The 27,677-nt window shown below is 33.3% G+C and overlaps 2 protein-coding genes and 1 pseudogene across 6 annotated transcripts; 2 read left to right on the top strand and 1 right to left on the bottom strand.

The window, feature by feature from the left end:
- Nucleotides 1–401: 401 nt before the first annotated feature.
- On the bottom strand, nt 402–2,539 carry LOC149777944 (uncharacterized; annotated as a pseudogene).
- A 2,194-nt stretch (nt 2,540–4,733) lies between these two features.
- On the top strand, nt 4,734–16,684 carry LOC149777943 (uncharacterized). Of its 5 annotated transcripts, XM_089939050.1 has the most exons (11): nt 4,734–5,122; nt 5,429–5,518; nt 9,148–9,232; nt 9,556–9,633; nt 9,885–9,993; nt 10,274–10,308; nt 10,854–10,947; nt 11,585–11,739; nt 12,574–12,744; nt 13,541–13,642; nt 14,315–16,684. In XM_089939050.1, the coding sequence occupies exons 5-11, from the start codon at nt 9,978–9,980 to the stop codon at nt 16,682–16,684; spliced, it is 2,943 nt and encodes a 980-aa protein (XP_089795176.1). In that variant the 5' UTR covers nt 4,734–5,122; nt 5,429–5,518; nt 9,148–9,232; nt 9,556–9,633; nt 9,885–9,977. The 5 variants fall into 5 exon arrangements, with proteins under 5 accessions (XP_089795176.1, XP_089795177.1, XP_089795181.1 ...); XM_089939051.1 differs by lacking the exon at nt 10,854–10,947; XM_089939055.1 differs by lacking the exon at nt 11,585–11,739.
- LOC149777942 (uncharacterized) lies at nt 16,681–18,908 on the top strand. Its single transcript, XM_089939056.1, has one exon. The coding sequence runs from the start codon at nt 16,942–16,944 to the stop codon at nt 18,382–18,384; it is 1,443 nt and encodes a 480-aa protein (XP_089795182.1). The 5' UTR covers nt 16,681–16,941; the 3' UTR covers nt 18,385–18,908.
- Nucleotides 18,909–27,677: the final 8,769 nt, after the last annotated feature.

The following is a 27,677-nucleotide window of genomic DNA, read 5'->3' as shown; positions in this document are numbered from 1 at the left end:
GTAAATTTGTGTGGTTAGATTATTGGGTTTAATTATAATGCTTTGCGTGTGTGGATAGTAGATTTGGGTTTGTTAATTGCTGCTTCAGTTATGTGGATAGTATATTATATGAAATGAGAAAAGTAGGGATGTTTTCCTTCACGTCCGCGCGTTTTAAGTGATAATCTATGTAATATCAATTTTGTTTTAGGGGGATGTTTTCCATCACGTCCGCGCTTTCACTATAAGAACCCACAAAGTTCGTCGTTCGCACCATTCTAAGGAATAAAAAAAAAAAGAAGATGGAAGTGTCCCAGCTGTTTAATGATTTAAGGCATGTTTATTTCTGGATGGTGGATGGTGAATATGGAGTTGAAAGGATTGAAAGAGATTGGAGGTTAAGAACCAGTGTGCACTACGTGAACGAACTAAAATTAGCCAGGGAGATGACAGAAGGATTAATTGAAGAAGAAGTGAAGAGATTGAGAGGGCTAATAAATCCCCCTTATGTCAGAGTGGGGACATTAAAAGAGGCCCTGGAGAAGGTAGAAGAAGTAAGAAGGTTTTTGGAAGAGATAGAAAAAAGGTCAGAGTGGCCCTTTGTCAAAAGGAGTGTTGAAAGATTGAAAAAAGGGGAAGAAAAGATGAAAAAGGTGATAGATGAAGAAGTGGAGAAAATAAAGGACAGGTGGGCAAAAGATAGAAAAGAAGAAGAAAATAGAAAGAAAAAGGAAGAACTAGAGAAACTGAACGCTAACTGGATAAAAATCCAACAGAAGTTCCGAGCCATGGGTCACCCGGACTGGATACCGGAAAATGAAAAGAAGAAGAAGAAGAAAGGAATGATGGAAAAAATAAGGGGATGGATAAAGAAGTGAACGAGTTAGAAGAAGACGAAGAAACCCAAAGGCCCTTTTCAGGGCCACTCACAGGTCTCGAAAAGAGATTGACTTTCCATTGCCAACCCTCTTTATTTTTTATTTTATTTTTTTTTATTTAAAAATCCCATGTTTCAATTGCCCTTGTCTCTAGAATGGATATTTTTTTCTCCCATTGTTCAAATGCCTTTGTCCCTAGAATGGATATTTCCTTTCTCCCATGTTAAATTCCCTTGTCCCCAGAGTGGATACCTTTTTTTTCCCCATGTTAAATTTATATAGTCCCCAGAGTGGATATTGCTTCCCATGTTAAATTTACGTAGTCCCCAGAGTGGATATTACCTTTTTAACATGCAACTCCCCTAGTTCCTAGACCGTCCCACCTTACTACTAACAATTAGTACTAATATTAATTTCCACTAATCATGCCATTATGCATCGACGTCTAATTAAAGAAGATACCAACGCATCTCTAAGTCGTCGAAAAAGATGTCAACTGTTATTTATGATTAAAGTCACTTTGACATGAATCCTTGTGTTTAAAGTCTGATTGCAACTTAAAATTTTAATGCTGTTTTTCCAGTATGTATCACCATATGCACATTCCTATTTGAACTCTGACTAAACGTTTTATGACAAATATTACATTTGAATGGTTTCTCTCCAGTATGTATCGTCATGTGCTTCTTCAAATTACTGCTGTGAATAAACGTTTTATCGCAGACTCCACATTTGAATGGTCTCTCTCCAGTATGCATCCTCATATGCACAATTCCATGTCCACTAAGTTGAAATCTTGTATCACATACTTCATGATGGAACGGTTTCTCTCTTGTATGTATCCTCATGTGCTTCCTCAAATCAGCTCGTCGCATCAACATCTATCACAAACATGACATTTGAATGGTCTGTTTCCTGTATGTATCATCGCGTGGTTTTTCAAAGAACTGCTGTCAATAAAAGTTTTATCACAATCGCTACATTTGAATGGTTTTTCTCCTGTATGTATCCTCATGTGCACCTTCTTATTATTGTTCTGTCTAAATCTTTTATCACAAACTTCACACTGGAATAGTTTCTCTCCTGTATGAATCCTCCTGTGCTGTTTTAAATTCCCACTTTGAGTAAATGCTTGATAGCATACATCACATTTGTATGGTTTCTCTCCAGTATGTATTCTCATGTGATTCTTCAAATCACCGCGGCGAATAAAAGTTTTATAGCAGACTTCACATTTATGTGGTTTCTCTCCAGTATGCATCTTCATATGCACAATCCTATATCCATTAAGGCGAAATCGTTTATCACAAACTTCACAATGGTACGGTTTCTCTCCTGTATGTATCATGATGTGCTTCTTCAAATCCTCGCAACGCATAAACATTTTATCACACAGGTTACATTTGACTGGTTTGTCTCCTGTATGTACCATCGCGTATTCTTTTAAATGACCGATGCCAAATTTTTATCACAAGCTTCACACTGGAATAGTTTCTCTCCTATATGAATCTTCATTTACTGTTTTAAATTCCCGCTGTGAGTAAATGTTTGAGTTCAAATTCATATTTAATTGGTTTATCTGCAGTATGTATCATCATGCGATTCTACGAAACATTTTTTTTCTTCACATACGTCACGGGTCCATCGGAAACACCGAAACCAACCCAAGCTTTCGAAACACACCGAAAGAGGGGGGATAATGGAGAAATCCTACCTTCATTAAATATTCGTACATTCAGACATGCAAATGTATCCTCTAAAAACGATGGTTTTGATTGGTTGTACAATACATTCCTCAGAAACAATCCCATAATCCACCAATTCTACTTCCTGCTTCCGCTTGAACCAAAATTCGTGCGAACGCCTTTCAAATTTGAGCGATAACGATTAATAATTGCTGCATCTTAGTTACCATATTCTCGATTCATATATATTTAAAAATTGTTAGACATATATGTAATTATAATTAATCACGCTTTGATTTATTTTACAGTTTATCATAGTGCGCAAATTTAACAAACTAGTTTGTATAGACCATAGTCACGTTACCAACTGCCAGACCAATTTGAATTTTCGTTTCAGTCGTTTTAAGTTTTATCAGTTTGACTTTATTTTCTATTTGTTGTGAATATTGGCTGAATTTATTTGATATTGTACTTGCATTGCTAAGTTTTTTTGTTCATTTATATGTATTAGTGTTTAAATTTGATTACTACCTAAGTAAGAAGTTTGCATATTCACATACTAGTTAAGGTATTGGAACTGATAGCGTGAAGAATATACTAGAAAATATTTTATTAGTTATATTCATTTGATACGTTTTTACCCCAAGATAGTAGTTTGTTTTCTGAAGTGTTTATGATTAACTTCCATTTTATTACACTTGATCTGGTGTGAAAAGTATAATTTAGTGTTTATGTAATTTGTATTTTCTTTTTAGAAAGACAGTTACTTCTTTTAAATAGTGGATATTCATTTCATATTCATTGTATATTTTGCATAGCTGCCGCATACTTGTCAGAATGTCGAGGAGCATTTTCGTTGCAGGTGATTCCAATTTGAAGCAACTCAGTTGTCTTCTGAATCTTCCCAACTTATTCCTGTTGACTATTCCTGGTGCGAAATTGGTTGGAGATGTCACCAATTTTAAATCCAAAGTGTTAGATGTTGTCCGAGCCCAAAAACCTGACCTGCTGATTCTTCACATAGGTTCGAATGATGTTGGAAAAGATGCTAGCATATTTACAAGGTATTTTTACTTGTAAATTTGACTTTGAAAACATTTATTATTTGTGCCCAATATTTGCAGCATAACTATTATAAATTTCTATTGTATATTTAATTTATTATATTGATCTTACAGAGTACAACTGGCTAGTGATGAATTCCAAATATTCTCTCTAATTATAATATGACCAGCATAATTTTCAATAACAAATTTACATGATTAGCATCCATATTGACTACTCGTCATACAGTCTAAGACATTGACCCTGATATTTATGTTTTGGGGTCATGTTTTATTACCTAATTAATTGTGCTTGTGTAGCATGTTTTGATGTCACCTAGCATCATATTGAGAAGTCAGATTTCAGAAATATCTCAAACTTTATGCAGCCCGTATTGATGCTTTTCTACAAATTAAAGTCACAATGATTTAGCGAGATTGTTCTTACTCTGATGCCTTTTTTCTAGTAAATTAAAATTCTCACACAATCATGTGGACCTGATTTCAAGTTATGTTGGCCTACATTTCATTTGCCTGAAATGTGATTTATGCCGGGAATGCCATAATCAGATTAAGTTGAAGTATGTTTCTTTAACAAAATGAACAAAAACATAAAAGTATTGAAGAAAGTGTTTCAGTAGCTTCATTTAATTCAAGATTCTTGTCACAATTTTAACTGATTTTGGTATTCTCAGCTTCCAACAATCTACATTTATTAACTAATAATCCACCAAATGCCACAAATAAACAGGCTTAACATCAGGAGGAGGGTAACATTAATTAGGTAATACATATTGCACTTTATGACAATACAATTTTTACATTGCTACAACAAAAATGAAGTGTGTTGATTGTTCCGAAATCTTGCCATATGATGTCAAAATGGGATATTTATTTTTGCTTAGAGCTTGAGAGTTGAACAAAATAACCCTGGTAGCAGATGTTTTTAAATTTTTGTATCATTTTCTTTATATTTCCCAAATGGCAGCAGTTACTATGGTGGTGAATTTCTGAAATTTTCACAGTTTTATTAGTCATGTTTTGTTTGCATTTAGTTAATTCATTTTGTGCACTTCTTGCTTTCAGTTGTTACAGAGACTTTATTCGTCAGCTGCTGGAAATGAATCCCACGATGCTGGTCACTGTTTGTGGAATTCTGCCTCCAACCACCAGTAACTTTAAATCTTTTCATTGGAACTCTACTGTTTTACCAGACTTACAAAGAGGATGTGCTGCACTAAATGATGTCATTATGAGCTTAAGCCGAGAATGTGATAAGTGCCATTTTATTGACTATAACCCATTGTTTGATCGAAGTATGCATTTGGCACGTGATGGACTCCATGTAAATATAAATGGTGCATATGTATTGAAAACAGTATTGGAGTCATTTGTTGTTAGTTTGGACATGGAGCAGGTAAACAGCGCTGAAAAATTGTTATCCTTGGACCTTGTCGATCCCCGTATGTCTTATGCGGATGTAGTGAAGCAGTTTCCACCCAGAGATAAACTTAAGTCGATGGATTACAAGGATAAGGTGACTAACATAAATTATAGTTTTTACATAAAATCTAAACTTGCTTTTAACATGAATAAGGTCACATATTCACATCAATTTTTATTTGGTAATTGATTTTGGTATTACAGCAATATGTCCATGTTAAATCATAATGTTCTGCCCCTATTTGTTTTTAGAAAATGTCAACTTCATGTTTGTCCTTTTTAAAATGACAGGTAAAATTATTAATGTGCTTATTATATACTTAAGAGTAATTGGACTGACCAAAGTACAGAATTTTTTGTTTACATATATTGTTAATGTTTTATAATTATTTCATTTAAGGAGAGCTGCAATTTTAGCAAAAAGCCATTTATTCCCAAATTCAGGAGGTATAAACGATACAGAGTACCTGTTTCAACACGAGTTAAAAAGGTATGAGCATTTTGTATTAGATAGAGATAAAGATAAATTGAAAAATGTATCATCTAAAGTAAGAAATTATACTAAAGTCTCCCCTGCCCCCCCCCCCCCCGCATTGTTATCCCTATTTTCATGAGTCAGTTTGTCACATTTTCACATTATGGCCATAAATCTGTAAAGCTTGATATTTTTTCAATAAAATCTGGGTCAATTAATCGTCTTGACCCGGCCACAACGTCTTTTGAATAACTCCTGTCTTGAATTATATGTTGTATAATTTATTTATATTGTCCTAGTGGTGTCATATACCAGTTTCAACTACATGTTCCACTTCATGGTTTTGAGTCAAAGGTTAGGTTAGGCCTACGTCAGGCTTATCCAGGCTGCAACTTTTTAGCGATATCTGGGTTTTCACAAAGATTTCATAGAATTATTCATATGAAACGTGAATCATATGATCATGTGTCATATCTACACCCACCCATAAATTGTGAAAGTCATTGACACATCTATTGTTCATAGATCAAAACTCTTATACTCTAGCTTTATCTGTGCAGCAACTTTCTTTGCCATAACTATCTAATGCCTACTAGTTTTGCACTAATATTTTAGCGGAATTGTTTCAGTCGACCTGCTTTGTGTTGGGGGTGAAAGGTTGAATCAGATATACCACATGTACAGGCTGGAATTGTTATAAGAATTCTGATTTTTCACATATACAGTGATGTTGGTTATATAAACTCACACACAGAAAGCTTGGAATGTCCAGGTATGGTTCAAGGGTTGAAATAGACATAATGTAGCTTTTGTCTTGTCTCAGAGTTTGAAAGTCTTGTTAAATTTTAAAAATAGTTTGAGGAATTGTTCATATGAATCCGATGCTGTCAAGTCCACTCACACTCCAAAAAATGAATGTCAGTTTCTCATAGTTGGTTCCAGTTATGTGACTTTCAGCCTTAACCATCTCACAGTGTGTTAAAATGGCATTAAACATCAGTTCCATCACCATCACACCATTGCCTTTTTGAACATCAAAAAAGTGGGTGTGGGAAGAGACATTTTTATTTCTTATTAAATCTGAAAGATTTTATAAATAAATTTCATGATTATTGTTAGTCTATTTTCCAAAATGTACATAGCTCGCTTGTTTCATAAGTTAGGTTTCACAGCTCAGGCAGATATATCATTCACAAGAAAAAGATATCAATTTTCTCATCCTGACATGCATCACTTTTATCTCTGCTTTATATTTATTTTAATTTCAATAAAAATGAAACTCTTTTCAGTCTCATAGAACTAGAGTTTGTTCTCAGAAAAGGTTTGTTTTTCTCATGTTTTTATTATGTTGATTCCCTTTTTGATATTTCATTTCTGTTCATTTTTTACATTTACAACTAAAATGATTAAAGGTGGATAAATTGTAAGCCAATTGTCAGGTTATATTATATCATTAATCATGTTGGAAAAGCAGAAATATTTCACATTTAAATACAGATTTCTTATTTACATAACAAGTTTTATTCTTAAAATCCTATGATTCAATAAGTACCATCATTATTCTAGTTGAGTTATAAGACCAGAAATTTACCTCTGATGTTGCATCTCATTTGTATTGCAATCACATTTCAGTAAATGCATATTAGCCCACTGTCATGATAATGTGTGACACAATATGTCTTTGGCATGGTTTTGACATCACTATATACCATAGATGCACAAGCCCTTGCCAGTGGGCCTAATCTGGCGTGTGAACAGTAATAATATTAAAGAAATTTGTTTTCAGCCCTCGATTGGTCTTAGAAAATGCAATCTGGTCTTTGGCCAAAACCGGTTTTACACCCTGGCTATAGACTGTGACAAGGAAACCTTATAGTTATGTAACTGATAAATTGTTAACGCTTCATTAAAAATCCAATAAAACTAATTAAAATCTTTCTCAGATGACTCCAGTTGCTCTTTATCAGTTACTATACAAATGATGACATAAATCATGCCACCTTATAAAGTTAATGCGATCTCTGAATGTGGATGTTAATTTACAGTACAATTATCTTTGTCACAATGTGCATGTTAATTTACCATTAAATTATCCTTTCATCAGCACATAATGAAATCATGCAGTGTGGCATATCTTTATTTACAGTACAAAAGCTCAGTATGTTCACTACCTTCTATATTGTTATTTTTTATAAAATTACTAGTTATTATTCAGTCATAACAAAATGTGTTCATTATGGACCAGACTGGTTTCTTTTTTCTTTCAATTCATTTTAATAATGCACATACTTCAGAAATGAAATTTGTTATATTGTTACTACTAACAATATTTGTTTTAATTTTTAAAAAAATTCCCCTGGCCTGAAGAAGTATAAAACCACTAAAAAGAATATATACAACACTCATGCAATGAGAATTTTCAATTTCTTTAAAAGGTATTAAAATCGTATTGGGGTTCCTGTGGGTATTTATGACAGCCAGTGTGTTTCAAAATTAGTGATTAGTTAACTTTTCAATTATTGTTATAATTTATAACCTAAATGCATTTGTTTTTACTTCATTTGTACATTAAATATTCAAACAATGTTGTTTACTGCTTTAATAATTGTTTTATATTTTGCCATACATTTATATGAAACATAAAAATTACAATATTTGGCATTCTAAGAAATAGAGGATTGGTACTGTACATTTAATCAATTATGTAAGGCCATGCCTGCTATAGTTTCCAATTATAGAGATTATGATCAATCCTGCAGCTTAGTTAAAAAATTTGTTAACCTATTCTGCATGTCTATTTATAGATGATAATACTGAATCTGTTCACTTATACAAGAGCAAAATTTTCACACTGATTATATGTTTGATTCAAGTTTATTCAATGTGCATGTGTTCATTAATACATACATTATGGGTGTGTCGATTGGAACCTGTGTAAAAGCAGCTTCAGTTTACATACTTTGTTATAGTTGTTAGTATTTAATATTGTTATTTTTCTTGTCTTTCTTTTCCATTTTTCCAAGTGATATTTTTTTTACTTGAGCAGGAAAATAATCATCAGTTATGCTATTGTTTGATGATAGTAATTTACTGATATCTGTACAGCTGCGTTGCTACATTATGATTAATAAATCATCTGAGAATTGTTAACTGGTAGTGCTTGTGTACTGAACATATATACCATCATAGATTAAGAATGGCCTATTCATTTCTTTTTGTGGAAAACTGACATTGCCAGCAATATGAATCTATCTTAACTTTTTATATAAACTGCATATTTGCTAAATGGTAATAATAATTGAAATTACATTTTTATGCATCTTTATTTCACAATAATATTTTATATTAGAGTGAATATTCTTCATCAGATTCCACCCCTTACAGCCAATGTGTGTAGCCATCATTATAATATTGTTCGCATATTCTTATTTTTCTTTAAAAAAATTCTCTTGAAAGACACGTACGTATTTTTACATTTATAATTCGAGTGACGCATTTGCCAGGTCTTTTATTTAACTGTATCAGGTGTCCTTTTTTATGTGTCAAGAGTTATTGCTGATACTTTGATAAGTTTGTTTCAATTAATTTTTTTCTCAGGAAAATAACTATTGAAATGTTTTTGATGATATATACTTTTTATGCAGATTAGAGCAGCATGAGATAATAGTGCATGTCAGTGAGGATGTTGCTGTAATATTGCCACCAACAGCTATTCATAACATATACAAGGTAATTGTTTAGCATTAAGGTATAAATGTTAATTATCAAAGTATAAATGTTTCAGTCTGAAAGTTTAAAAAAAAGTTATTGAATAAAAGACCGGTGCTGTTTGCGGTATTATAGTTTGTTATAGAAACTACAGTGAAAGTAATGACTTTGGAAATTTCCTTTTTTTAAAAATATATGATAATATAATTAACAAGGTATTTATTTATAAATTTCAGAGCAAATGATGATATAGGCACCTTTGCATATGACTGTGTTAATGACAACATTTGTTGTTATCAAATTTGCTTGATTTTGTGCCATCATATATAGTTTAACTTTTTAAGGATCGACATATTCATGCTGCCTGTACACACCAGAAACCAAAAGTGAAAAGATTCATCCAGAAAATCATCCCTGCAAAGGTAAGTAGAAAATACTATACAATTGTTTTATTCTTATTTTATCATTCTAAATACTGTTTTGTGGCTAATGTTTTCACATTTGACCAGTAAAGAAGAAATCTGATCTTGAGATTTTTTATATATATTTTTGAATCACTGTTCTTTAATAATAATGAATACTAAGCTATTAAAAAGTGCAGCATTGTTAACATTTAAGTGCTTTTCTATTTTCCTAAAACACTATTACTGTTGAAATATTTTTATTTTTTTAGGTATTCTGCTGTCCTGAGTGCCGTGTGAAATGCACTAAGGAAGACTTTCTTTTGAACCATTACTTGAGCAGACATGTTCCTCATAGAAAGAAAATGGAGGAGATCATGTGTATGTTTCTTGAAGTAGTTATTGCCAAATTATTATTAAATTTTCAAAAAATTAACCCAGTTAATTTGCTTATTCTTGATGAAATAGATGCATTACAATTATATTGTGTTATATATTTGGTGCTTTTGACCTGTAAATTCTGTGATATGAAGTTGATTGTTTTTCATTTTCCAGCATAGATACACAAATATTGTTTTATTCCTTAATTATTACTTAGCTTTTTGTTTCCTCTTTGTAAGCCTTTTCTTTAATCGAATCTAAAACATTTATTCCTTTCCAGATAAGGATGCTTCATTCAAACCAAACCATATGAAGGTATGATATATATTAGTTTCTGCTTAAATACAATTCAGAACTTAATAATTTTAATTATGTTTACCAAAATTATATTTTGGCTTCTTGTGTTAAGGCAGCCATCACTTGTTTTGAATGAGGACAACTTATACTACTTCGTTTGTTTAGTTTGTTCCAGAAATACTTACATAACTAATTCATGGTGTACATTTTTTAATTAATGCATATGATTCATGATTGGGTATTTGCGCGCACACACACACACACATAGTTACTTCAACATGACACATAAAGTTGACTTAAATAAAATTATTTCTGAAACCTTAATACAGTCCATGTTATATTTTAATGTTCCTATAATAATATCTTGAAAAGATATCAATTTTCTTTTTGATGATAATAATTCATGCATAAATTAAAATTTATCTTCCAACAGAATCAGGGTACAATTTTCATCTTTGTTGATATCTGTGTATGTATAGCTATTTAATACTTCTAGTGTCCTATTTATAAAATGCTCAACAACCCTCAATCATTGGCTTTATAATGAATTTACCCTTTTACAGGATGAGATATATACTTGTAAAGCATCCAGTCACATAAGTTCCATAACTGATAGTGATTTTATTGCATTGGATGTTCCTGAAATGCAGTTATTTGGTAAATATACATTTCAGTATTACAGTTATGTATCTGGTCTGTTTACTATTTTCATCTCTCTCACTTTCTGTGTGTGTCTATATATATATATATATATATATATATATATATATATATATATATATATATATATATATAGTGCCATCCTAATGTGCCGTTTTATTAAGACTGAGGTATAGAATGTGTAAAGTGGAACTTTAATGTGACTTAATCGTTTTCCCTTTATTTAATTTGAACATTATTTTGTGTCTTTCACAATAAATGATTCAACATTTATTTGTCAATAAGGCATGAATAATTTCCTTTCAGACACGATACTCAGCTTTGTGGATTTAATGCCATATATCATCCGTGATAGTCATTTTTTATCAGAAAGAAAACCAGGGTATTACGATATAATATTTACTCTGGCTCAAGACGCTGATGCCTTTAGTAATATCATTAAGCAAATTATCAGATCTTTCTTATGCTGTTTCTCGCCATTGTATAAGCACATACCTTGCATACTCATGCAAAATTCCTGTCAACAAAGTGATGCCCTGCCACATTTAACATCACCTTGAATACAGTTGTTACATATTGTTGATGGATGTTTCGTTCATTTATTATTAAATTTATCATCTTTATCAATATATAGGCATGAAATGTGAACAAAGAGACAAAAGAGATCAAACAGTGCTGTCAAACTGTTTGTCATTTGTAAAGAAAATTGCTGCATTTTGTTGGAAGAACTTTGCAAAAATGAAACTGATCCTTTCTGGTGATGTTGAAGAAAATCCTGGACCTCCAGTGGTAATTATTTCTATATTGTCATCTATACCGTTGTGAGAAAGCTTGCCAGAGCTTCTTATGGGTTGGTTGTTTTTCCTGGGGTTTTCCCTGGTTCTTCCTCAACCAATTAATACGGGCTCCCATGTATAGCCTATCGTGTGCTAAAAAATGGTGTTAAACCCCACAACAACAACAACAACATACCTTTTGGGTACACACATTTTATTTTTTTCTCCCTTCTGTTCACAATATATATATTAAAAATTATCATACGAGGAATTGATATGTATATCACTAAAACAGAATATGTATCAATGAGAAATAAGTTCTAGGAAATTCCTGATCGGCAAATATAACTAGCAGTACTACTGTACAGTCAGAACTGTGAAAGTTTCTATGCAGTGTGAGTGATCATAATAAACCAAATTTAACTCATTCGGCCCCATAGGTTTTTGTCTTTTTTGCCTGAAATGTGCGTAGGAAGGACATTTGGGGTACTATTTTTGAATACATCGTAATACAGCTGTTTTAAACAAATTATCCATGAGAATAATGACTAGTTGTATTAGAAACATCAATTTCTGCTTCAGGGCTTTGAAGTAGGGTACAGCCTCATCACGCCTACAGACATGATCGGGGCTGAATTGGTTAACTGCCAGTGTTTCCTTAATATACAAGATTAGCATTTTAAACTTATTTGTTTTCCTGGTCATCTTTTTCTCTTTTTTTTATACTTTTAAAAGGTAGGAAAATACTTTCAAACAGGTTCAGTTTTGTTTAACACGTGAATTAGTTCTCATAGTTACAGTATTTTAGTTCCCCATATCATGCCCTATTCTACTAATCTCTCTCTAGATCGAATGTTCCTGGGAATCTTGCACAGAAACATTCCAAACAGAGCAGCTTTTAGGACAGCATGTAATGGGTCATATTCATCCTGGCATGTTATGTCAATGGAAAGACTGTGCTTTTACCAGTTACGATGGAAATGAGTTGGAAACACATGTATTAAAACACATTTATTTGGTATGTGATCTTACAGTTTTTGCATTTTTTTGTCTACATTGTAGAGTGTGACTCAGTTATTGTCATATATTTCTTTTTTCATTCATTCATGAATAATGTAGTCCTTAAAACATAATAATAGTGCACTGAAACTTTTGAAAATGTCAATCACATGCTACAGTCATCACAAATTGGTTACATCACAGACAAAATTAAATAAGTTGGGCTATGAAAATTATTTGGCCTAGAAAAATCTGCTGTGGCCAGTAACACTAGTTTGGTCCTTATGAAGACCTTAATCATAATTATAGTAACTTTGTAATGACAATATTAACTGCTTCATTATTACAATTGTACTTATTTGGCTTAAATATTCCATATACTGTGTAACATATTAAAATAATCTTCTTCATAGTAACATTAATGAAGAAATGTATTTCAGCAGTGGCAGGTGAAACTGGAAGAGGAACTTTCTTTCAAAACCAGCTACAGCATTAGTCATATATAAAAGACAATTATTTCTGATGACCTAACCATGTTTTTGGTTACTTGCTATGAATTTCTTCATCTTTAAGTTGTGAAAATCTGACTGTTGGTGAATGAGAGCCCAGTTCTTTATTCACTGTCATGTTTTTAAGGCCATCTTGATTATCATATGAGTTAATTCTTGGACAACATTTGAATGTTCAGAACATATTTTGTTTTCAGCTTCTTTATGTACTGTTCTCTGGAATATACATGATATTTAAGGTTTTGTTGTAATGAAAAAAATTACTTATTTTAAACATTTAAAAAAAATATTTTATCACATTTTCAGGAACAGTTTTCTTTTCATTCCATTGAAGAATGGCAACAAGCTTTACCTCTTGGACAGTTATCAAAAATAACTAGTGATCTGCATTTATGTCCAGTGCCATTGGTGAGATATTACAATGATGGTCATTAGAAATGCGCCTTGAAATTAAAAAATGCATGTTTTTGGTTCACTGATAGTTCTATTTATCACATAGCTTTCATTATTATATCAGTTATCCATATTGTATGGTATAGTTAAACTTAGGATTTCTTAATTTTCTGTGATCTAGTTTTACCTTTATTATTTTGTAACATGAAATTTTGTGACAGTTTCTTAATATTCCAACTTTAATTATATTTCAGTGGATATTTCATGATAAGTTTTATTTCATTTGCTGATTTGAAAGTAATTATTTACCTAAACTAATTTGTTCAGTTCCTATATGTTTTTTTGCTCTTACATATATAAAATATTGCTATATGCAGAATGAGCAGTTATATTGGAACTGATTAAGACAATATTCCACTCGAGGAATAGTTTAATTATAATGTAATACATTACTACTAATGCGTACCTTGATTATTTTTTATTTTTTTAGGTAATCAGCTCACCCTCTTTTCTCATTTAACTTTCAGTCTGTGTGTAATGTCTCTCATACATAACAATCTGCATAGTTTCCTAATAATTAAGCTCATTTAATAACATTTTGATGATAACAAAGATCTTTATAAAATAGTATTTATAGTGATATTCAAGATGTTTTATTTACAGTTAACTTTATTTTTCTGTCAACAGCGAAGCAAACTGCATCTCCTTTTACTGGATGAAGATTTCAGAATGCCACCAAAATACCCATACACTATTGAAGATCACAGCCAGTACTTATCTATGCTAAACAGTTCCAATGCTCGTGAATTTGAAAAGCAAACTGCAGAATATATTTGCAAGAGGCAGCTTCTAGGAGAAAAGTGGACAACAGATGACAGTATAGAAGTTAAAACTCCTGTGTCAAATTCTTTACAGCAGGAAGCCGCATTACATCCTACAGATATTAACAATAAAACTTTATCCAGGAAAAGAAAGTCAGATTTATCAGAAGTTAGCATTGCTAAAAATGTGTTTACAACCAATTTGGAAAAGTGCCATAAAGCCATTTACATAGAGCATGACATCATCAGTCAGTTGATAGAGTGCCATTTCATGGATTCGAAGAATAAGCAGCTTCAACAATTTGAGGATGCTGCTATAAATATAGCCACTTTTCCTAATTGTACTGAGGGAGTATTCGTATTTACTTTACTTAAAATTATAAATGACAGCAGTGAAGCACCATTTTATTATATGCGATATATTGAATCAGGATATTATCAAAATTTTATGGTGGAGAATTTTTCACATCTAATATGTGAGAAATTGACTATCTCAAAAGAATCACTTTTCTTGTGCAACATTGCCACCGATGAAGATAAAAAAAAGATAACACAGAGGAAAATGAAAGGTTCACATAAAAGTCATAGCAGACCAGATAAAGTATATAAATATAATTTAAGTAATTTGAAGGAAAGAAAACTACAACTTGCAGAGCATGCTGAAAATTTCACCAACTTGGAATTATGTGCCTGTTTTGTTCTTACCACTCGCAAAGGATTCACTGTTAAAATCGGCAAAGATGTATCGGATGCCTATTACATGTCCTGTGACAATGAAATGCTGAAGACTCCTGCTATTCGTGATATCATATGTCATTATCCAGAGATCAGAATTTTGGATCGTTATGAGAAATCTTCAGTAGACTTTCTAAAAAGTTTTGCTTCTGTTGAGTCTCTATATGAACAAAGTATTATGCTAAATTTATTATCAAATGACCATGGAATTGACATAATAAAATTTCTGTATCGCTTTTCTATCTGTTATAGTGCTAAATCATTAAGGAACAAGGCGCTTTATCTTTACAAGAACAAACAATTTGGTGAATTATTCAAAGTCTACAGAGACCTTTGCCAGGAAAATGATCACAATAATAGTGCCAGTGAAAATATTGTGTATCATGCTGAACCTGCGCCAGTACGTAGGAAAATGTTCACACCACGTGGAAAGATTGTGACAGCAGAAATGGTATTGAAAACTGTTGACCTAAAGAATGAAAATGTAATGAAAGATATAAGTATCTATGATAATTTCAAGAAACAGCTACTTGAATATGGAGATTTAGTTATACAGGTTTTTGATGAGCACAAATTAATTGCTGTCATGAATGACTATGATGATGAAACGGGAGAATTCAAGAAGTCTGAGTATGTCGTGACGACAAGGGAGCAGTTTGAAAATGGAATGTTCTACACTTGTACATGTAAAATTTATCGCACACTTTTAGAATGTTTCAGTGATATAGAAGAAGAACAGTATGATGCCTTGGATATAAATGGTATAAAGTGCATGCATTGTCGAGTATTAAAAGAAGATATTTTTCCAAATATTGAAAGTGATGAAAATGCAGCAATTACAAACATACAAGCAGTGATACAGAGAAGTCTATCATTCAAAGATATGAAGGTAGTTGAGTTGTCATCTTGCCGACCAAATACAAAGAAATTTTCAGTCTTGCATGATGATGAAATTTCATTTGTACATTTAACGTTCAGTGACCGTGTTCAGCGTTTTATACTTTCATGTACAAATGGTTTCTGCAGAAGTAGAAAGGGATTCAAAAGAAATGTAGATTTGCTCACTAAAGGAGGAAACCTATGTTGCCATTTGCTGGAACTAAAAAATGCGCCTCATTACTGGATGGAGTTTTCCAATTGTTTATTTAATGATACTGGAGATGATTTGCAAACTGAAGCCTTTACTGAAAGTATGGATGTTGAAATGAATATTGAAGACCAGTTTTCAACAGGAAATGACTCAAACTTTAATGTCAATGATGGACTTTGGTCCTTTCCTTGTGTAAGTACACATTCAGCACGAAAACAGCAAGATTCAAAATTGGCCAAGAACATAAGGGAAAGATACATTTGGATCACTTCAGACTTTAGCAATATCGAAAATGGTTGTGTAAAAGGACCTGACCTTGTGAATGAGATACCAGAGTTTTCATGTCAGTGCGGTGCTGGGTGGACTGATTTAGATCATTTAAATGGTAAAACTGTTTTGATCGTACATTGACCATTTACACAAAAATTGCACCAGTGCATTGTAGAGTTTTAACACGAATATGTGTTAAAACTGAAGCACCATGTAAAATAAAATGGGATGAAGGGCAATCTCTGTGCATTCATGTTGCTACAAGGGACACTGCTGCAGGTGATGAGATTGGATGGGCATTTGTAAACCAGGTTTTGTGTTCTAAATTGACGTTTTCATCATTTTGTGACCTTAGAACTAAAGATTACCGTGAATCAAATCCAGATTTCCGCACATTCATGGATCATGTAGTATTTAGGAAATGGTGGTTCAGTTGGGCTTCAAATATGAAGATAGATTTCAGAAAACCCTGTCCAGTTTGTGGGTTTGCCCCAAATCAGCTTGCATGTGATGGAACGAAAGTTGGAGTTGGGTTTCGCAATGCTAACTTTGAGGAAATAAGCAAACCAGATGACCCTGATACCATCTTACCAACACTGCACAGAAGAATGACAAGATGTTTCCTTCCTGACAGGACAGGCATTGATAAAGATAGCTTAAAACAAGCCAGAGAACATTTGCATTACATAAGCAGTGTAATTTTAAAAGAAATACCACAGCAGGAGATTCTGCCACATGAAGAACAATTTAACAGAAATAATTTACTTTTGTCTTTGTTATGTGATTCAGTTAAGCCGGTTTTCAGACGATTTCTTGCACACATGTCAGAGGATGAAAATATTTTACCAGATGAAAATATTGCATTTGCTAATGTTGTTAAAATGTTGTCTACAACAGCTCCTATCATTAGCTTGATCCCTCATACGTATTTGGATTGCATTGTAGAACTTTTGGATCATATGACAGGAGAAAAGGTTAATAATGGTGGAGATCTTTTCTTCAATAGAAAAATGCAGGAAATGCGTGAATATTCACCTGAAATAAGAGATTTGATTGCAACATCAATGCTTGGCAACATTAATGAGAATGGTGAAGATTGTATACGCCAAGATGTAGTTGACTTCATTCGTTATTTAATAACACAAGTTAGTGAAATAAATGTAACTCCAGCTGAACCTGCATTGCCACAGTTTGGTACTTATAATCCTCCAAAGTTCGGGAGAGCATACTATTTTTCTGAGTCGGGAAAGAAATTGCGTTCAGTCAGAAAATTTTCTATTGACTGTGAAAGGAAAACAACATTGGCTTATGATGATCCACCTTTAGATCATGATCGCTGTGAAAAATATTTCTCTAAAACTCATATTTCCGCACCTGGTACTTCATCTTTATTTCTTTGGTTCTGTCCTAATCATGGACATTGTTATGGATTTCATATGACAAATGCCGAAGGACGTAAAGACCCATCAGCATCAATTTATTCCCACTTGGAAACTCCACCAAAGAATATATTTAATGACTTTGCATGTAATCTCCATGAGTATTGTTTAAACCGAGAAAGTGGCTTTTTTAGAGATGTTAGATTCTTCCATGACATTTTCCATGGATTTGCTCACAAATGTTCCTGTGCATATCTATCATCAAGACTGATTGGATTTGACTCTATAAATTCTTCAATATGTGAACAATTTAACAGTTTCATTCAGTGTATTAAATCATCAGCTCGTCAAATGACCCAAGAACATTTTTGCTTCCACTTACAATTTTTCATACATGAATGGAATGTAAGAAAAAGTGAAAGGTATCAAAAACAAATGACAGTTGCTTTAGCTGGAGTTTAGATGCATGTTATAGATCATTGGAACACCTTCATATTCTTAAATTTCTTTGCTGCATTTTACATTGTTTTGTTTGATACAATTTCTGGGTATATTATTGCAGTTGAGGGAGTAATTTTTACTCCAAAATTTAGATGTGAAACATATTTACAATATATAAAATGATCATAAACAGAGACAAATTTCATAAAGTAATGTAAAGATACTTTTTTCTATTAAAAAAATGACATTTGATATTATTGTTACACATGATAAGATGTCAGATTAAGTTGAAGGTTGAAAAAGCATCCGAAGATTCCAAATAGGTACTTTTGTTTATATTTCTAAGTTTTTAAAAGACTTATTTTCGTAACTACATTGAAATAAACTTATTACGGTTTCTACTGTACGTTATTAAGCAGTATTATAGTAAACACATTCCAGATTTTCCAAGCTCAGTTTTTTTCAGATTATTAAATATAAGGGTTTATTGTACATGAAAACAAGAATCACAACTTTTTGCTTTATTAAAAATCGTTGCCATCTTTTCCAGTAGCAGCATACCTTTATTCTTTCAATAGTTCACTGACATATTAACCATCATTGGTACTCTGCCATAAGAAATGTTTAAGTTTCCATTGGCTCATATGTAGTTTGTCTTGTGCTTTCTTCTCTATATCCTGAGATATGTAAAGTTTCCCATTTTTCAATCAGTATCCAAAGATATGCTTCCCATGTGAGCCTGAAGTTAATTTGCATTAAACAAATCTCATTTACATGTTCTAGCCTCACAAAATATGGCTTCATTTTTTTCCTATGCCGCCATTCCAACTTTTCAACATCCTTTACCTGATCACAATTTCCAAAGCCTAGATCTTTTTAATATCTCCAGTCTTTGCCCACTGTTTCAGCTTCTTAGGGTTTTCACATTTGTTCTTTTGAAGATTTGTCCTTCATGCCTGCTTTTTTTCATCTATTTTTATTTTGTTTATAATCATTTTTTATTATACTCATCCATAATACTATAAATACAAGCTTTAGTACTATTCACTATTGCTGCTATATCTTTAATCAAATGTACTTGACAAATGTATCCATATTTTAACACCCACTTAGACATTTTTATTTGCTCCATTAAACAAAAAATTCTACATTTATCAATCAACATTAGCGATTCACTTCATCATTACCCGACCACTGTCACTAATTTCTTTTGGTCTGTTACACTTTAAACATTTGGATTGTAACTGACAAACTCTGATAAAATTATTTTACAATCCTTATGTTTCTCCAGTCATACTTTAAAGAATTATTGTTCATTTTACTACTGTATTAAAAATTATACACTTATATTTTGTGGTTAATTTCAAAAATGTTAACTGGCACAAATGTTGTGTGTATCAGTCAACAGAAAAATTAATAGAGAGCCGGAGATCGTTTTAGTTCTTTATTTCATAAATTTTGCTAGCTTTTCTTATTCAGATGCTACTAACATTTTAGTTTTTTTCACTGCTCAGCTCTTAAACTGCAGGTAAATGGCACAGTATTTGCCTTTTTTCCGTCCTTTCATAATGATGTAAATTCATTAATTTTTTCATTGCCCTCATACTTTTATATACATATATTACATTTGCAAGTTAACTCCTGCTGGATAGAATGACATGTTAATAACATGTTAGTGGTTTGCACTGCTCAGCTCCTTAAACTGAAGGTAGAAGACACGACACATTATTAGCTTTATTTCTAATGTTTTCATAATGTTATATAGTTAGCAATTCTTCCATTAACCCCATACCTTTTTTATAAATTACATTACATGTAATACAAGGGCCCCGAGTGGTCTAATTACAAGCAGTTTATTGTCTCCAGGTATTGTCCTGAAGGTCAACGGTCAAAAGGAAATGTATATTTATCAACATAACACTTACCAGAGAACCATAACTATCGTCCGATCTTTGATGTACTTTTTTTTTTTTTTTTTTTGTGTACTCTAATGCTAATGCTAGAGTGCCTGCAAGTTAACTCCTGCCGGACAGAACAACATGTTAATAACATGTTAGTGGTTTTCGCTGCTCAGCTCCTTAAACTGCGGGTACACAGCACAGTATTAGCTTTACTTCTCATGTTTTCATAATGGTATATAGTTAGCAATTCTTCCATTAACCCAATAATTTTTTTAATAAATTACGTTACATTTAATACATAGGTCTTAATTTTGCTTCATTATGATATTATGTCAACTTGTGAAATTGACAAGAGCAGTTTAAATTTGACTGACATCATGATGAGTAAGTATATGATTTCCTCATTCTTTAAATATGAAACCAATAATGATAAAATGACCTTTTCTATGATTTTGATACAAACTTATATGTAAATAAGGTTTTAAATATTTTCCTCCTGCTGTTTTATTTTATTTTACTTTTTTTTTGTACACTAATATTAGGATTACTGTCAGATCTTTGTTTGGGGGCCCCAAGTGGTCTGAAGCGCTATCAGTGTTACGGATCACTGTCATCTCACCTCTGTCTGCGTGGGCTCGAGTTGCTGGTTTGGCCTATGTTGGCATGTGAGAAAGCTTGCTAGTAGCTTCTCGTGGGTCGGTGGTTCTTTCCGGGGTTTCCCCGGGTTCTTCCTCCACCATTAATACTGGCCGCCATGTATAGCCTATCTTGTGCTGAAAAATGGCGTTAAACCCTCCAACAACACCAACAACACCAAGATCTTTGTTTTATTTACATTAAATCTTCACTTATTTTGAGAGTCATGGTCTAAACTGCGAATATTCTTCGTTCCTTCAATGTTAAACAAATTTGTATGTTATGTTAATATTCAAGAGTAGAATAAAAATGGCCTAAGTTTTGACTTTTTCGGTGCAACAGATGCACAATTCAAATATTCATTATTTTAACAAAATGTATTATCTGTAATAGTGCTAATATCTTCCTTATGTTTATAGTAGCCAATGTTTTCAATCGCGTTTATAATACATTATCCCTATTTAAGAGTAGAACATTATTTCCACTTCTTACTGATAATAGCTTCACATTTGTTTGCCCATTTGATAATTTAATTTTGTTTAAATTTATTTTCTTAGTATTATTCACCTTATCCAGGTAGTAATGGGTCAGGAATCCATTACACCGACTGCCTCATTGTTCTTTATAATTGCACATTACTGTAAGTGTAATAATGGTTAACACTAGTACATATTATTAGATTGTAATTGTAAATTGATTGCACAATTGATTATTGTTTGAGAAGATAGACAGAGATAGATAAATAATTTATTGTAATATTTTTTTAATAATTATTTTTTTTTTTTGCACTCCAATGCTAATGCTAGAGTGCCTGCAAGTTAACTCCTGCCAGACAGAACATGTTAATAACATGTTAGTGGTTTTCACTGCTCAGCTCCTTAAACTGCGGGTAGACGGCACAGTATTAGATTTACTTCTCATGTTTTCATAACGGTATATAGTTAGCAATTCTTCCATTAACCCAATACTTTTTTTAATAAATTACGTTACATGCAATACATAGGTCTTAATTTTGCTTCATTGTGATATTGTGTCAACTTGTGAAATTGACAAGAGCAGTTTAAATTTGACTGACATCATGATTAGTAAGTATAGGATTTCCTCATTCTTTAAATATGAAACCAATAATGATAAAATGACCTTTTCTATGAATTTGATACGAACTTATATGTAAATAATGTTTTAAATATTTTCCTCCTGCTGTTTTAATTTATTTTACTTTCTTTTTATACACTAATATTAAGATTACTGTCAGATCTTTGTCTTACTTAAATAAATCTTCACATATTTTGATAGTCATGATCTATACTGCGAATATTCTTCATTCCTTCAATATTAAACAAGTTTTTATGTTAATATTCAAGAGTAGAATAATGGTCTAAGTTTTGACTTTTGAATATTATTATTAATATGGTTTGGATGTATGTAATAGTTACAACACATTATTTTTTCAAATACAGTTTTATGAACAAGATTAATAATATTTATTTTGAAGAAATATCTACTTAAAAATTGCAAGCAGTTTATTGTCTCCAAGTATTGTCTTGAAGGTTAACGGTCACAAAGAAATGTATATTTATCCACATAACAGTCACCAGAGTCATAAATCTTGTCCGACCTTTAATGTACTACTTTTTTAAATTTATTTATTTATTTATTTTTTTTTTTTTTGTTTCACTCTAGTGCTAATGCTAGAGTGCCTGCAAGTTAACTCCTGCCGGACAGAACGACATGTTAATAACATGTTAGTGGTTTTCACTGCTCAGCTCCTTAAACTGCGGGTAGACGGCACAGTATTAGCTTTACTTCCCATCTTTTCCTAATGGTATATTGTAAGTAATTCTTTCGTTAACCCAATACTTTTATATATTTCATTCCATTCAATACATGGGTCTTAATTTTTCTTCATTATGATGTGATATCTACTGCTGAAATTGACTGGCGCTATTACCCCTTAGGATAATGACCAACTGATGTTTATGTTTTATATCATCAGTTGTCATATATTTTATTGGGTTTTAGTGAAATGCATCAGACATCTTCATTTATTTTAACTTTTTAAATAATGTTATTTCAAGATTTTCATATAAAATCTTATATTGCTGTATCTGTTGTTATTAAATTTTGTTTTCTTCTTCAAAATACTTTTGTATTATTATTGTGGCTGTCAATAAATAAAATAAAGTTTCCAAAATAACATTTCAATTTTTTTATCTCTCTTACTCGCTCTCTCGATCGCTGTCATTTGCACTCTCTCTCTCTCTCTCTCTCTCTCTCTCTCTCCTTCCTAACTACCGGTATATTCTGAGAGACTGTGTGCTGTGTCCTGTTCATTCTAAGCCAACTTGGATATGCGAGAAAGCTTGCCGGTAGGTTCTCGTGGGTCGGTGGTTCTTTACGGTGATATCCCGGCTTTTTCCTCCACCATTAAGGGGGCCCCGAGTGGCCGAGTGGTCTAAAGCGCTCTTCGTTACGGATCACTGCCATCTCACCTCTGTCTGCGGCGGTTCGAGTCTAAGATTCAGCCAATGTGGGCATGTGAGAAAGCTTGCCAGTAGCTTCTCGTGGGTCGGTGGTTCTTTCCGGGGCTTTCCGGGTTCTTCCTCCACCATTAATACTGGCCGCCATGTATAGCCTATCGTGTGCTGAAAAATGGCGTTAAACCCCACAACAACAACAACATCCTCCACCATTAATACTGGCCGCCATGTATAGCCTATATTGTGCTGAAAAATGGCGTTAAATCCTATAACAATGAAAACAACAACAACAACTCTCTCTCTCTCTCTCTCTCTCTCTCCTTCCTAACTATATTCTGAGAGACTGCGTGCTGTGTCCTGTTCATTCTAAGCCAACGTTGATATGCGAGAAAGCTTGCCGGTAGGTTCTCGTGGGTCGGTGGTTAACCCCCAATTCCCTACATGCGTACGTGCTAAATGGACGGCCCCTAAGTAGTTATTGACATTGGTTCAATTAAATAAACGTTCTAAGATAATAAATATCGATTCAATGCATATCAGCAGTAACTGCAAGAGCGAACGAGGGGCCTGATTTGGATCCTTTTGGCCAGGTCCCTTAGACTTATGTGCGGTGACCACCATCGTGAGCATGGCATTTGGAAATAAACTTTTAAAAAATTATTATATAAAACTTAAGTTACAATTTTCTTCCATCACTTACGGGCGAACCCTCCACCCCCCCCCCCCTCTCTCTCTCTCTCTCTCTCTCTCTCTATATATATATATATATATATATATATATATATATATATGTGTGTGTGTGTGTGTGTGTGTGTGTGTGTGTGTGTATTAATTCACAGATAACAGTAACCCTAACCATAAAGTAAACAACTGCATTTTACTCCTAAACCGTTTGATTTATTGTCATTAACAAAGCTATAGGGCTCTAAGATACAAATACTGTAGTCAAAACAGCAACAAATCGCATGTCCTTTCAGACCAACATTGCCGTTGGGTGGAAAACTAAAGAGTTAATATAGGGATTTTTGTTGGCCGGGAAAATGCCAACAAAACCCTAATAGGACAGGTAGGGAAAGCGAATATGAACATAAGCTCTCCGAGATAGACATAACGAGAACATGCATTCCTAAACATGGGTTTGAAGTTCAAGCCAACAACTAAACTTCTACATAGAAAATTTCAGTAACAGGTAAAGAATTTACTAGAAAATTCACGGTAATGAAGTTTTCAAATGGTAAACAAAACATAACGAAAACATAATTTGTAATGATAAAGTTCTTGGTACCCGCAACATTCAGCCTCCTGCGATTCATTGTGATGGAAATAACAGAACGAACTTGTATGCAGGCATCACAGTATATACCCGAAAAATCGCAAAGAGATAAATGTGATTGTACAAAGATTAATAAATTATAAATTTATTGCAAATAAAATTTCCGGCTACTTAAGCGCACCGATAATGTTAGACATAGGCACATTTACACCTTGTTAAAAATTCAGAAATTTCAATCTTGGTCAGTCACTTCTAAAATTCCCACATGAAGGCCCATCGTTCATTTATAGTGAGCGAATCGTATAACATTGCGCAATAAATATACTCCTTTTTGGCGTGTGTGAACTGGATTTTTAACGTAGCTTTAACAATGTTTAAGCATTGGGGCATCATACCGGAGACATGTAGCATGATGTCCCACCCAGTCACATTATCCTGACACCAGGCCGACCAGTCCTACCACTAACCTCTTAACGCTGAGCAACTAGCGAGGCAACTGTGTATACCATTTTTATTAATCTTTGGTATGGCTCGGCGTGGGTTCGAACCGGCGACCAACCTCATCCTAGAAGGAAGCTATAACAACCAGGCCACTGGGGCGGTCCCTTTGACGGCTAAACATATGGCGTATCAGAAACTAAGTGTTAGGGAACTATTTCAAGAATAACCACGACCAGAAAGCCCCGTTTTAGAAGTTAAAAAATTGTTAAAGCTGGGTTTTAAAAAGTATAACTTTTAATTTAACTGTAATTGGTTCCTACAAATATCTGACGCGTTAAAGCCAACCTACACGTGCTAACTCTTGCACATACCTTCCTTCCATTCTAAACACACTTTTATTTGCATTCTGAAATCTCATATTATTAGGTTACACATAGATTATGTTGCAGAAATGGAAGATTTTCATAAAGCAAAAATACAAGGAAAATGACAAAATTACCAAACTCTTAAAAGATGTATCTCGTCAAGGCGCATCTTTTGACAGAACTGTTATAAAATTCGGATGATCTGTCCGATAGCTACAACCCTAACCATAAACCTAACCCCTACATATGTGGGGGCGCTAAGTGCTGCAGACAGACGAACCACTATATACCACTATATACAAAATATCTCGCCAAGATCGATCTAGGAAAGAAAACCGCATGACCAATTTCCAAGTAATTACAGAGATATTTCATTAAAAAATCATAAAAGCAACCTTAAATGACAAATATCCATTTTCAAATCGAAACATCTGTATTGATTTTGATGAAAAAGTAAATATCGATAGGGCTCCATGAGACACGGATTGCGGTGAAAACCGTCCGAATCATCATGTCCGTCCGTACGTTATTACCAGAAAACCACAACACTAAACCATAACCCTAATTAACAAGAATGAAATTTTCTCCAAAATGACTCAACTGATTTTAATCAACGATGTTTCGTTGGATTACTCTTGACAACGCTCATCTTGGGACACAAGTATCGTAAAATTACTATAATCTGTCCGCTCGATACAGTGCAAAAAGCTCATTTCACATTACAGTGAGCGTTGTAGGTCATAGATAAAATTTTTTTTTACAGGAACAACAAAAAAAACCAATCAGTATTATACATCATGTTTTCATAAATTGAAACCGCTCCGGTGGCCTAGTGGTTAGAGCGTTCGCCTCGGATGCGGGAGGTCGTGGGTTCGATCCCCGGCCGAGTCATACCAAAGACTTACAAAAACGGTACTAACAGCTGCCTCAGCATTAAGAGGTTAGTGTTAGGACTGGTCGGCCCGGTGTCAGGATAATGTGACTGGGTGGGACATCATGCTACATGTCTGCGGCATGATGCCCCAGTGCTAGACATCACTATAAACTGCCACACTGCAGACATCGTAGCGATATGACTGAAAAATTGTTAAAGCTATGTTAAAATTCCAAATCACATCACATCCAAATCACATAAATGAAAACATTATATCAAAATTTAAAAGCAACCTAATAAAAACTATTTAAAAAAAATAAAATCAGCTTTTTGTTTAAAATAAACCAAAACCAAATGAAAACCAAACAAATGCGGGTTGCTTTTACTTCCGTATTGGTAATGTCGTGACTGAACACGTAGGTCATCACCCGCGGATTATAACACACCTGATTCTCCCCAGAACACCATTACCACCACATTTATGCATCGAGACCGTTTCGGTGGCTTAGTGGTTAGAGCGTCCGCCTCGGATGCGGGAGGTCGTGGGTTCGCTCCCAGGCATTTTTTTAAAATTTGAATTGGCCCAGCGTCATTCTGCAAGTCCAGCTGCTTTTTGACCATCCTCATCTCTCGCAAAAAGTCATCATAGTTAGAGAAGGTGTCGAACTTAGGGCAAGTTTGGCTCTTCAGGAGGTCACTCCTCAGGTCGACCATTCCTAACCTCTTAATGTTGAGCAGCAACAGAGGCAGGTCCTAATAACATTTTTTGTTAGAAGTATTCGGTATGACTACTACAATTCCACAGTTAATTTTTGAATGTTAAACTAACGGGAAAAAGTGACAGTGCTGTTCTTTTAACCATTTATATAAATGTTAACTGTACTGAATTCGAAAAATGAAAATAAATGCAGCTATTGTATGTGAATTCATGATGTGCAAAAATTTCCATTGTCCTGACTGACGATCACCAAGCCAAAATAATGCAATGTTTTTTAATAATCTTTCCATGAAGCAGTGGGGGTGGGTGGAAGTAGAGAATAGAATAGTACAATAGTAGAATGATATACATGGTGGTATAGAAATCGGCTGAGGAGTCTCGCACCAATAATTGAGGACCATCAATTTGCTATCATTTGTATGATGCAAATATAGGAATTGAATAGCATTTGAATATAATGACAGAGTTACTTGGGTTTCTGCCGAGGGTAATGAATTATGGAGTGAAGTATGAACTTTGTGATCCAGCAGAACATCTAGTGAATTGAATAATGCATGAAAACTTTTGTTTGCTTACTAATGATGATGTAATTTCTGACATGTCAAAGAGAACTTTAAACATGCATA

The sequence above is a fragment of the Sinohyriopsis cumingii genome, chromosome 17, assembly GCF_028554795.1.
Source record: "Sinohyriopsis cumingii isolate HCF-2022 chromosome 17, ASM2855479v2, whole genome shotgun sequence".
Classification (NCBI taxonomy): Eukaryota; Metazoa; Mollusca; class Bivalvia; order Unionida; family Unionidae; genus Sinohyriopsis; species Sinohyriopsis cumingii.
This window is presented reverse-complemented; position numbering and strand designations above follow the sequence as displayed.

Excerpts from the sequence above, each read along its gene's own strand:
- LOC149777943 (XM_089939050.1), top strand. Across the intron at positions 10,309-10,853 it reads TCAAACCAAACCATATGAAG|GATGAGATATATACTTGTAA; the intron begins GTATGATATATA and ends ACCCTTTTACAG. Across the intron at positions 10,948-11,584 it reads TCCTGAAATGCAGTTATTTG|GCATGAAATGTGAACAAAGA; the intron begins GTAAATATACAT and ends ATCAATATATAG.
- LOC149777942 (XM_089939056.1), top strand. The coding sequence starts at position 16,942 with ATGGATCATGTAGTATTTAGGAAATGGTGGTTCAGTTGGGCTTCAAAT.